This window comes from Vanessa cardui, chromosome Z (genome assembly GCF_905220365.1).
Source record: "Vanessa cardui chromosome Z, ilVanCard2.1, whole genome shotgun sequence".
In the NCBI taxonomy this organism is placed as follows: Eukaryota; Metazoa; Arthropoda; class Insecta; order Lepidoptera; family Nymphalidae; genus Vanessa; species Vanessa cardui.
Window position 1 is genome coordinate 9,686,635 of NC_061154.1, and position 13,370 is coordinate 9,700,004.

The following is a 13,370-nucleotide window of genomic DNA, read 5'->3' on the forward strand; positions in this document are numbered from 1 at the left end:
TTTGCTAAGCCTACTCATTTGTATTTTGAATACAAATGTATACGTTTGAACTGAATTTACTGAACGTTTCGAATACAGAACCCAAAAAACTCAATCCATCAATATCTTATTAACGATTCTCTATTCAGTTTTAATTAAACGTATCCGTCGACAGAGCGAAATGCGTTCGTTTGAAATTAAAAGCGTAACAAAAAAGCCTTTTTTATAAAATGACTTTTACAAAATAGTAAAATAATTTTCGTTCCAAATAAAATCTTCGTAAGAGCAAATAACACGTCTCGTTCAGCTCGTAAATTTTTCACAACGCTTTAGTGCACCTTTAATGGTGTCCACCACAGATTTTACGCTTGATTAACACAATGGGGGCATAAACTTAATAGAGGATGAAAAATATAAAATCTGAATAATGTTCAACATAATAAAGTTACGGGACGCAAAATTTTATTCAATAATTAAGGAAGCAACGAATAAACACAGTATAAATGATGATACATTTTGATGCCACAGCGCTAAGCGAATATAAATATACGAACAGTGTTTATTTATTTATGTTATTTATTTGAAGAGGCGTCATGATATGCAAAGTATATCTATTGATTCATACATTAAAATATTAGTAATATCTTAGCATGCATATGATAGAAAAGTAAAATATTAACTGTTTAAACTATTACTACGATAACGTGTCATTAAATACATATATACATATGTTAAAATTGAACAAAATTTAGAAATGAATTAATTTCCATTAAGAATTTTCGATATACTGGTGCTGAGATGACGTGTATGTGATGATGTGTGCATATTATCCATACAATAGTATATTCTACTAGTTGTTGCCTGCGTTGTCGCTCGTGTTTTAGACGTTAGTGGGGTTTTGTCATGTATTTGACAAAAAAAGTAGTCTATGTCCTTTCATGGAGTTCAAGTGTGCTTCCTACCAAATTTCATGAAATTCGTTTTAGTGGTTTGGTAGTGAAAGAACGACAAACAGACAGAGTTACTTTCATATTTATAAGTATAGATAAAAATATACGTCTGTATATCAAACATTTGTTCTGGAAAACTTACAAAAACATAACATTTTATTACGCGCGTACCGCAGACGGTAACATTACTCCGATCTCGCCTAATATATTCAATCGATTTACCGCCACCTCTTATTGTTGGGAACCCCTTTCGACTATTACGAAATATTGAAACCTATCCATTATTACACACACTCATTTTATTTCTATTTCAAAGGAAAAGTATACACTATCTTGCTGCGATCTTATATTTTATTGTAAAAATACAACTGATATTATGAAAGGTAAAATCTGTTTGATTGTATGTATGGAATAATCTCAAGAACCAATATTCCAATTGTAATGAAAACACTCGCACAAAGCTATATTATTCTCAGGTGTTGCAGGATACAAATAATATTAATATTATATAATTTTCTTTATTAATGTATTGCACCCACGTGGCGTAAAGTAACAGCCTGCAAATATCTCACTGGTAAACTAGGGCCTCCTCTCCCTATGAGGAAAAGGATTGGAATTAATTCCATCGCGTTGGTAAATACACATGTTATAGAATTTCATTTTAGACACATGTGGCCATCCTTACGATGTTTTCCTTCACGAGCACGAGATGAAATATAAAAACAAATTATGCACTTAGCAAAACAGTGCTTGTCTGGGTTTGAACTCGTTATCATCGGCTATATGCGAGCTTTCTAACCACTGGGCAATCTCGGAATATCGGAATCTACTGTTTGAAACGGATATATCTCGAATATGAATGAAATTTACTAATAACCTTTGTACGGTCTCTAATATATTTTAAATCATAATCAACTTCATCGAATGCTGGGATTGGCTATAATGGACTCACAGTGGACCTCGGGTTCTCGAACACATTCACCGCGATGTTCGACGAAAGTAATCCAAACTAGTCATCAAGAAAATACAGCAGTATATTCTCGTACATACTCGTAATAGATGGTACGACCTATACACGACCTGGAGCTATTAATATTCGTAGCTTATTCTTCAATGTAAAGTCAAGTAATTCGCCATTTACAAATCTTAAATAATATAAAGAAGCAAAGCCATGCCATGAATTTACTCTCATCAAGTAAATTAGTTATAAATACTCTGTAATGCAAATGTAAATCAGAATTTTTAAAACAAAGATTATGCTTTTCTCAAGAAAGGTTTCTGAATCGCGGAAGAATTCGTTGATTTTTGTGATTTTAATATTCATGCTCTAACGAAGGTGATCGTTTTAACATAATAATTTTTTACCGTATATTAAAATCATATTCGTAAGTCAAATACCAATATTATTATTCTTAAAAAAAATATTAAAATATTTCTATAAATTCGAAAAATATTTCGGCTATAGCGGCCAATCGCATATGAGACACATCAAATACGTTACATTACATACAAGGGCTTTTACTTGCACACTCACACGTGTGCAAATAAAAGCCTATCTATTCAGTCACTCGCGTGATTGGATGGAACAGCAAATCTGACACGACCGGAAAGACGCAAGTTCAGGCGCTGAACCAACGTCTTTCCGAGGCAAGAGAATGTACACTTCCAACTAACATTGACAATTTGCGACGGAAAAACTCACTTTTTCACTCCCATCACTTTTTCTCAACCCAAAAGGCTTGAACTCAGACCTTGGGGATCTGTTGTTTTTTATCTAGACAAACAATATGGCATTCTAAGTTATAAATTATTTAATTGTTTTGAAATGGAGTATTTTATTTGTTTATTGAACTTAAAAATGTTATCTTAAATTTTAAAATTTAAAATCATTTGCGGACGTGATATTATTACAATTCAGTAAATGGATAAATGAACTATTTTTTAGTGTTACGGTGACATTGAATGTATTATTAGTTACAATACATTTCAGCGTAACAATTGTTAGGTATATAATTATACTTCTCATACTTATTTACAATCTTTCAATGTTTTAGAGTACCGTTCCGGTACAAATTGCGTCATTTATTGTATTTGAACAGGACTTTATCTGATGCACCATCTCTCAGGTTGATTGACCTGTAACGACACAAGTAGACGACGAGTAAGAAGAAAAACCTCAATGCTTGTAACCAGACTTACTTTTTTTAGACAAGAAAGACCACTGGTGTCGACATTGAAGTAGTAAAATAACAGCCCGTAAATTTCCCACTGCTGGGCTAATGGCCTCCTCTCCCATTAAGGAGAGCCCTTGGAACATATGCCACCACGCTGTTCCAATGCGGATTGGTAGAATGCACATGTGGCAGAATTTCAATGAAATTAGACACATGCAGGTTTCTTCACGATGTTTTCCTTCACCGCCGAGCACGAGATGAATTATAAACACAAATTAAGCACATATGTATAGTGATGCTTGCCTGGGTTTGAACTCGAAATCATCGGTTAAGATGCACGTGTTCTAACCACTGGGCTATTGGCTGGTGTCAATATTAACTCGTTTCAATACATGAAGTATACAATAAGATAGCATGAAGTATGCGTGAACTCATAGAATACGAATCTAGTATCAAAACGGTTCACTTTTGTGTAAGAAAATGGGTAAAAGCATCATCCCATAAAATCCCACTGCTTTGCAATGCAATGAAATTCTGTAGTCCTTTTATGTGGAAAAGAGTTGACGCTGATATTGGTTGAATTATTTACCGTGGTAAAATTACACCCACATCTGCACGTTTATTATAAACAGACGATATGCATTATAAACAATTAAAATAGATTTGCATATTTACACGTAGGTTTTCAATACACTGGTTCATGTTGTCCCTGATTACTATAACTGGACGTTAAATGTACTAACCGTATTAGAATGCCGTTTCCGACAACATTACCGCCTTGAATACGAGCCATTAATAAATTACAATTCTTATTTAAAAGAAAATAGGTCTCCTGGATAGATATTTTTCAATGAATAAAATAAACCCGAGTTAAATATATATTCATAGAATTGTAAAATAATACAGACCTAATAAAGTTTATTTAACATTCAGTATTGAGGAAAAGTTATATTATTACTACAATTTATAAGAATCACAACCTGTAGGCCAGTTCCCTACTCTGTACGGGTAGAATAAAGATTTTATTTCGAGACATTTTTAAACAAACGAAAGAGTGACGAAAAAATATATGTATATAAGAGAAATGCTGGGAGTCTAAATCATCATTACATTGTATAAAACAAAGTGGCTTACCGCTGTCTGTCCATATGTCTGTTTAGATCTTTAAAATTACGCAATGGATTTTGATGCTTTTTTATATAGCTAGTATGTCCAAAGGAAGGTTTTTGTATGTAATACATTAACAATATAATTAACAAACATTGATCATTAACAATATAATTAACAAACATTGATCATTGTAAAAGTGTCTAATGTCACGTCGTAAATAAACAAATTCTGTAGTATATTTAGTATCAGTATTGCACTCGTGCGAAGTCAGGGCGGTTCGCTATTTAATAAATAAGTTATTGTTAGTAACAAAAAAAAGTTATTTTTTTTTAATTGTACGTCGGTAACATATTTAACAGAGAGTCCAAGTGAACGTCAAATAAATCATTGTATTCAATTTAGACAAGGCGTTTGGGATGAGAATTATTATAGATACGCGATCATATCTTATATGAAGATAATTCAATATTTCTTCCATGGTTGCACTCAATTATAAATTTAATATCAGATTCTCCTCAAATCAGATGCATTAATTAGCATTAAGTAAATGTAAAAAGATCAATGTAAATAAAACTTAAAGAGAACTGCTCCTAACAGCACTAAACTAAACGAAGAGCTCTTTCATCTGTATTCAAAGTAAATTATGTAGTTATAAAATAGTCGGTGCTTTAAAAAAGACGCCTCCGGTTTTATTATGCTCTATAATTATGATTTCGCATTAATTCAATGAATATTTTAATAATGTTTCACGTAAAGTTCTTAATACTTGCTACATTATAATATCAGCGCTTGGAAAACGTTGAAAGCTTGGTTGGTTTTGGATCTGCGATACCTATTATTATCCGTGAGATTTTTAGTCATTATTAATATATATTATTATAAATATACAGCTGTTTTGTAAGTTGTCCTTATAAAAATAAATAAATATTTTATATAATCTTCATCGTTACAAATTCTGCTACGAATGTCTTAGATTCGATCGCCTCGCGGCTGAACACCACTGCCTTCGGATCAAGCTCTTGGGCGACTGCTATTACTGCGTGTCGGGTCTACCGGAGGCTCGTGACGACCATGCAAAGTGCTGCGTTGAAATGGGACTCGACATGATTGATGCAATTGCGTAAGTTAAAGCTAAATTAAAAACATACTGTCAAAGTTTATAATTATATTTGAATGTTTGTATAAATAAGGTCACCATTAACTATATTTATGTTTATTATTATGTTACTAGTTTAAGTTTCCTATGTAAGTGAACTTTGTTCTTAATGGGAAATAAATCATCTCTAAATCTAAGTTAAACATGTTTTACAATATAGTATGACACGATTTAAATGTATCATCGCCAAAATTCGTAAATGTGAATATGATCTTTACACACACGTAATAACTTTTTATATCATATGACTTAATATATTCGTCAATTTTACACGTCGCTTTTCATGCACTTGCTTTCTCGTTTTGAACTGACGCTAGAATCTATAGCGACGATAGCGTCGAAGGGCGCGATAGGGAGCTATTTCTATTAGTTGTATAAATCGGCAGTAACCAGTTTTATTGAATCTGCCGAAACTACATATAAGTTGTGTCGTACTACACTTACAGATTAATCTGAGCAGTTTGATATTACCTGAGATGTATACACTCACGACGATGATATGTTGACTTGCTATTCTATAATATATAAAATATTTTGTCAGTCTTGTACGTGAGGTGATGGCGGTGAATGTGAACATGCGCGTGGGCATCCACACCGGACGAGTTCACTGCGTCGTCCTCGGGCTACGCAAGTGGCAGTTCGACGTGTGGTCAAATGACGTCACGCTTGCCAACTACATGGAGAGCGGTGGAGTCGCTGGGTATATAAAATAAATTTAATATATTATCGTGTACGAGAACTAGGGTCAAGGATTAAATCGGTTAAGCGATAATCCTCGATGAAAAAGCAAATAAGGGCAGCAACGATTTTAATGTTTGTTTTCGTGGTTTTACGCTTCGCTGATAAATCTTTTCGTGAATAAAATACTTAAATGTGTACGTAAATAATAAAATTTAAAAGATTATCTCTCTGGATTAAAATTTGTTTAATGTGAATTTTGTTGCACGTGTGTAATAAGGGTGTATATTGATTTTAATAATTAATACAATCAACCAACAATTGTTGACATGGCTTAGCTATTTACATTGGCAATATTTTGATAAGAAACACGAGTATTATTGTTACAAAAACAGAACGGTACCCCGTCAGCGGAGGCCTAAGGCGAAAACAAACTTGAATCCGCTCCGTATCGTATAATAACGTACTCATTAAGTATACATTGTTGATCGGTTATTAATATTTTGAATGTTTTCATAGGCGGGTACACATTACGAAGGAAACCCTCCGATGCCTTGGCGAAGATTACAAAGTTGAACCTGGATATGGTGGTCTCCGTAACGTATATCTGAAGGATCATAATATTGAGACCTACCTTATTGTGCCGGATGACACCAGCCGTGTGGTAAGTGGACGACACGATTGCATCAGTACAAGATACATTACGGCCAGAGAATAATGTTTAAATTACATTTCGTACAACGTAAAGCTGAATGTGGAGGTACGATTCCTTCTTGTTTTACTTCTCGAAAAGAGACGATTTTTATAAATATTAAGAAATTAAATCTACCGAAAATTAATCAAGTGTCGAACTATTAGATGATTATTTCATCGTTTCTGTGCACGCATCCTTAGTCCTATTCTTTTGTTGGAAAAGGGTCCGAACTGTCGGTTTTGATTATTATTTCCATCAACATTCGTACTCCATTCAAATGTACGCCGTACCTTGTATTATTTAGATATATTAAAATATTCCCAAGATTAATTTATAAGTAAATAGGATGATGGAAAAATTTAAAATATTTAAAAGGTTTTTAACTTATAAAAACTTATCAGACATTACTAAAATGTTTTTTTTCCTTAAATCATTACATAGTATAATACAAAGTCGCTTACACTGTATGTCCCTATGTATGCTTAGACCTTTAAAATTACTTAACGGAGTTTGATGCGGGTTTTTTTAATAGATAGAGTGATTCAAGAGGAAGGTTTTTTTATAATATTGTACATGGACAATATAGTAAAGAAACAAGAAAAAATCCTTAGTATATTTAGTACCCCGTGTAAAGCCGGGGCGGGTCGCCTAGTATTATATATGTATACTAATAACTAAATTTTACTTGAGATATTTCTAGTAGATTATTCATAAACTAAATCATTATAAATCGTAAAATATTCGCTCATATTTTAAACATTTTGTGCAAATATCGGAGGTCTATTTACCTTAGTCGAAGAGTTTGTTTATACGAAAACGCTTTTCGCTCCGCCGTGTGTTATTACAATCTCAAATACTGTCCAGTTTTCGTACTGATGCAATTAAATTTTGATCAAAACATGCCACGTTAGCAGTTATAGTACAGTGTAAAACAACATACTATCCTTCGATGTCTAAAAAAACTACGATATTTTACTGATTTTATTTATATGACTAAATAAAACTTAACATCGAAGTAATTCGAATCATATCTAATATAAATATATATAAAATTTTTTTTTAAGTTATAAGTTTGTGGACGAGTGTATGGGCCAACTGATGATATCACACTTAAAGAAATATTACCCATTTCTTACATCGCCAATGCCCCACCAACCTTGGGAATAAGATGTTAGGTCCCTCGTGCCTGTAGTTACACTGGCACACTCACCCTTCAAACCAGAACACAACAATACTGTGTTTGTTGTTTAGCGGTAGAATATCTGATGAGTGGATAGCGGTAGAATATCTGATGAGTGGATGTTACCTACCCAGACGAGCTTGCACAAAGCCCTACCACCATGTGATTCCAACATTTAAAGTTATGAAATCCATGACAATCAATAATATTTCATATACGAGTATATCATTATTGAGTTATTAAATATTTATATTTATTTATCAGGACAAGAAACCTCAGAATTCGTTCTCACTAAACGGAAATGTGTCGAAGGAAATGCGGGTAATGGGACACGGATCACAGCATGGGAAACACTCCTCCAAGTAAGTAAAATACATAAATTTATCGCCCTTTATTATACTCGACACAAATTACTTATAAGGTATAGTACGACACAAATTCAATAAAACCGATTACTGCCAATTTATACAACCAATAGAAATAGCTCCCTATCGCGCCATTCAACGCTATTCGTCGCTATAGATTCTCGCGTCAGTTCAACCCGAGAAAGCAAGAGCATGTAAATCGACGTAATATATTAGGTCATATGATATTACAAGTTATTACGTTTGTGTAAAGATCATATTTACATAAATGATTTGATTTGATTTACAGAAATGAAATAAATGTTGATAATTTGGGATAGTACTTCATTCGGATATGATCGGTTTTACGAATTTTGCCGATGCTACATCTAAGTTGTGTCGTACTATACAAGGCATTCGAAACCGTGTTGAAATCTGTTTAGAGTTCGATGTTGTTGACGATTACGATGAGATTTTAGTATAAAAGTGGTTTTGGATCATTAACAATATATTTAACAATAATAGCATAGATCACTACGGGGAATATTAAAGTTCAATACAATATATTTCTAAGGCAAATTTCACTCCTATCAACACAAAACACGCTACTATTACTATTATTTCTAATTCTTTTAACTTAAGAATTTAAAGTTAATTAATGATCGAGCATTATACCTTGTTATTTTCCCTATAATTTTCAAATTGTGGGCTTATCGGCATTGTGGGATTTTGTTGAAGTTGTATAAGTTCCGGTATGCTCTGGTGTTTATTCGATGCTGGGGAGGGCAATGTAAATCAAAATGAGAGCTAGTTAAAACAGGAATTCGCTAATAGCACAAACCTGCTAATAAAACTAACTTACAACAACAACAGTCTGTAAATTCCCACTGCTGGGCTAAAGGCCTCCTCTCCCTTTGAGGGGAAGGTTTGGAACATATTCCACCACGCTATTCCAATGCAGGTTGGTGGAATACACATATGGCAGAATTTCTATGAAATTTGTCACATGCAGGTTTCTTCACGATGTTTTCCTTCACCGCTGAGCACGAGATGAATTATAAAGACAAATTAAGCACATGAATCAGCGGTGCTTGCCTGGGTTTGAATCCGCAATCATCGGTTAAGATGCACGCGTTCTAACCACTGGGCCATCTCGACTAAAAAACTAACTAACAACTAACACTAACTTAGCTACCCCAATTACACCAATTCAAGACATTATCAGGTATTTCTTTCCCTAGTCCGCGTTTACTAAAAAGCCAGTTAAAATAAAAGCGTGTATTGTACAGAAAACGAATCCAGAAAGCTTTTTATTTAAAGAGGGCTTTAATATTTATATTGCCGGTAGCTCTATTTGTTTAATGTTGGGTTATAGAGTTTATTTGTAAATTATTAATGATATGAAGGCGATTCTTTAAGAATAGAATAATAAATTATGAATCGCATCGACGTTAAAGAAATTAAGTAGATTTGTAAGCTCTTCGTTTAATTTTTAGCGACATATGTTTTTCTTACTCTTCTTTTTTTCTTATCTCTTAATCTATAAATAATTAATTACGCAATGTATACCCTTAACTAAATAATTTTATTTTAATGAATGTTAATTAAAATCGCCGAAATAAAGTAATTGCTAAATTTATTGATGTAGCAAACGTACGTTTTTAATTAATATGTCACTAAATAATATTGTACTAAATTTGAAACACTCAACTGGAAATTTTAACTAACCATTAATTACAAATACACTTTTATACGTAAATATAATATGACTCTAAATATTATAGTATTATAATTTTTTACTTTAACTGCATTTAAATATGAGATAGTTGAAACTTTTAACAAAAATTTAAAATAATATTGAATTATTTATTGTACGAGTAAATATCTGGCAGTGAGATTTCTTTTTGAAGTACAATAATGGTAAACTTAAAATCATCGTTCTTTTTTAAGCTTGGTGATTGCTCTTTTGTATTAATATTACGATCTCGGAGTTTGTTCTATCTTCTTTGTCTACTTAAGAACTTTGCGAAACAAAATATTCGAGATCGTATCACAAAAAAATATGTATCTCATAACAATCACGGACTTTATTGAGAAACATTTATTTTTTTGTACATTTCACACATAAAATAAATTAAATGAGAGAAATTATTATTTTTCTCTTCTCAAAAAGAAAATTCATAGTACTAATATTTATTAAAAACCGAAGTAAAGTATTGAAAATTGAAAATCATAAGTTTATTTGAAAGAAAATCGAGCTCTTCTACTGATATGATTAAGAGGCAGAGCTACACGGCACTGCATTGCGGTTATATCTTTAATGCGATCGATGATGAATAAATGAAAACATACAGACCGAATACCTGCGAACAAAAAACATATAAAAAAGAATACCTTTCAAGGCTATATTTTAATACAATTATATATCAACCAATTAATTATCTATTATACCTTTTATAATTTCAAAACGAAAATATCTCAAAGTTATGATTGTAATAAAAGTATGAAGAATATTTATAATACGTATTTCAAAATTATTATTAACATTACGTACCCATATGAAACAAAAAATGCTTGGGCATATAAAGCGGGCAGTTAAATCCTCTGCACTTGACATATGAGAGTCTATTGTTTTGGAAACAGAGCTAAATTCAGGTCAAGCTGGATGTAGTTCACTAGTTTGAAATTTTAAATTAAAATCGCTTCGATTGTACTTACAGTGCGGTATCTTCAATTCGAAATGAAAATTGATGACAATAATGTGATCAATGATCATTAATAATACGGCAATGCTTTTTAATTACATTGTTATGTAATAAGTTGAATTTACTGACGGATTATTTCGGATTCCAGGCAAATATATTTCTTAGATATACGACTAAAAATGCACTATAAAGTTAAAAAGAAGTTTAATTTAATGTAACCAATCGATTAAAAGTTTATGTTTCGAAAGGAACATATTATAAAACTAGATGTGCCCATGACTTCTTGTGCGTTTGAACTTAACAAAGATTTATTGTTGTAGTCTAAGTTACTGCTTATTACATCACCTATCTGCCAGAAAAGGCCTGTCAAAATAAGTCCAGAAAATTGTTGGAACAGAAAGACAGACAATTTTAAAAATGTTATTTTGCTACCGCTTATACATATGTAAATATGCATTTAGTAAAAAAATTATAGATATAAGGTTCTTTTCATATTACAAACGGACGCTCCAATTTTATTCTACGTATGGATATCCTTTGTAATAGAAAACTTACTGCATCGAATAAATTCCTAGGATCGGTGTGGATGCGAACAATGAGAATAAGAAACCAGAGGATGAGGTGAACGAGTATCTAATGAAGGCAATTGATGCCCGCTCCATCGACCGTCTCCGCGCCGAGCACTGCCGGCCTTTCACGCTGACCTTCCGCGACAATAAGCTGGAACGAAAGGTAACTTACTCACTCACTGCTTTGTATTATGCCATGTTTGTCATACTTTAATATATATTCAATAATGTTTATGATAAGAATGCCGAACGTATATTTCTTGGACCGTTCAATACAAGATCATTAGTTAGTTCTTGTGACATCCTCGTATTTAGAAATCATAAATTATTTAGTTTTCTTCATTTTACTCGCTGTAAAGTATAAGATTGTTATGCAGACAGTGCATTTTGGATTTCACATAGTTCAGAAAATGGTTAAATGGCTTTAGAAAGGTTTGTATGGAAATGGAAATCGGCATTTATTATTGATATAGTTAGTTGATAAGAATTTATGAAAATTCTTTTAAGAGAGAATTTAGAATGGAACTTTATGTGAAACAACATCATTTTTGAAGATTAAAAATAAGGAAATCGGTGTTTGAGATATCTATTTATTATACATGTTACAAAAAAAAGTTTCTTAATCAGACAGTATAGAATTTTTATACATTGTGTATATATATACATATAAGGCTTTTAAGTTTGAATGAAACCAATTAAACTTGGATAAAACAAACTAATACTAGATGTGATTTACTATTTTGGCTCCAAACAGTTATTCGCAAGATTCCATTTGATTTTGCATTTAAAGGGCTTGTGAATGTTTCTGTTAATCAATAACGGGTTGATTTCCAAATCTGTACTGAAATTTGGGAATTTTATCGTTGATTACATGCAGACCTTTTTAGTTATCAGGATCATACAGTGTATTTATAATATAAAAAAGTTTTAAATTTACTCCAATAATGTCTTAAGGAAAAATTAGGGGGTTTTCTAAAATGTTTCTGATAGGTAATGACACCGGGTACATCGTTTAGAAAATTATAATAAACACTGTATATTCTATTAAATTTATTAAAATAATGTTGTTAAATTAACGCGGAATATACTTAATACTATATAAAATCTCAGGTAAAGTGGTAGTGGTAAGTTAAGTTTGTGTGGTAAGTAAATTAAAATTTTTAGTCACACATAAAGGCATGTTGGTCTGGGTCTGGAAATAGCACAAGCCCTTGGCTTGTTGCCAGTCTACGATATAGACGAAATTAATGCTGATATCACTCACGCGCTTAAACACACTTTTAGTTAAGTGTTCTTTAAAAAAACGCTACAGTTTTTATAATTAAATACATCTACGTATATTAAATTGCAATGACGCCTTAAAATATGTTTATTTAGTTACATAGTAGAGTTGAATCAATAAATTCCCATTGTAAAGGATATTAAATCATTATACAGCAATAATACGATCCGGTTTTATTTAACCTTTTTATTACATTTCCTTGTACATAATTAAAAGTTTATAATAGACTCCCGTGGAAATCTAGAATCCTGTGGAAGTATTACCACACGTTTACGCTCTGCGTACTTTAAAACATAAACAACAACATAATAACAGACAATGTATTTTGTTTCGCGACTTTTCTCGATTTGTTATCTCGTGAAATCATTTTTAGGCAGAATAATTTAAACAGCCATCAAGAGCAATAAAGATATTCAAATAATTATCGATACGTTGTTCATGAAGAATGATAATGGAATACAAACCAATGCAGTTGGTACAGAATATAAGAGTAGTTCAATTAAAAGTCACTTCAAACGAATTTCCACATGAATAAGTCATGAATACACG

The 13,370-nt window shown here is 32.1% G+C and overlaps 1 protein-coding gene across 3 annotated transcripts in view; it reads left to right on the plus strand.

The window, feature by feature from the left end:
- The window catches only part of LOC124542941 (adenylate cyclase type 6), a 215,638-nt gene that overhangs the window by 189,893 nt on the left and 12,375 nt on the right, over nt 1-13,370 (plus strand). For all 3 annotated transcript variants that reach the window (XM_047120888.1, XM_047120890.1, XM_047120889.1), the window contains exons 13-17: nt 5,187-5,333; nt 5,911-6,069; nt 6,567-6,711; nt 8,186-8,283; nt 11,546-11,702. In XM_047120888.1, the coding sequence (XP_046976844.1) occupies nt 5,187-5,333; nt 5,911-6,069; nt 6,567-6,711; nt 8,186-8,283; nt 11,546-11,702 (706 nt within the window). The remainder of the gene's footprint in view (nt 1-5,186; nt 5,334-5,910; nt 6,070-6,566; nt 6,712-8,185; nt 8,284-11,545; nt 11,703-13,370) is intronic.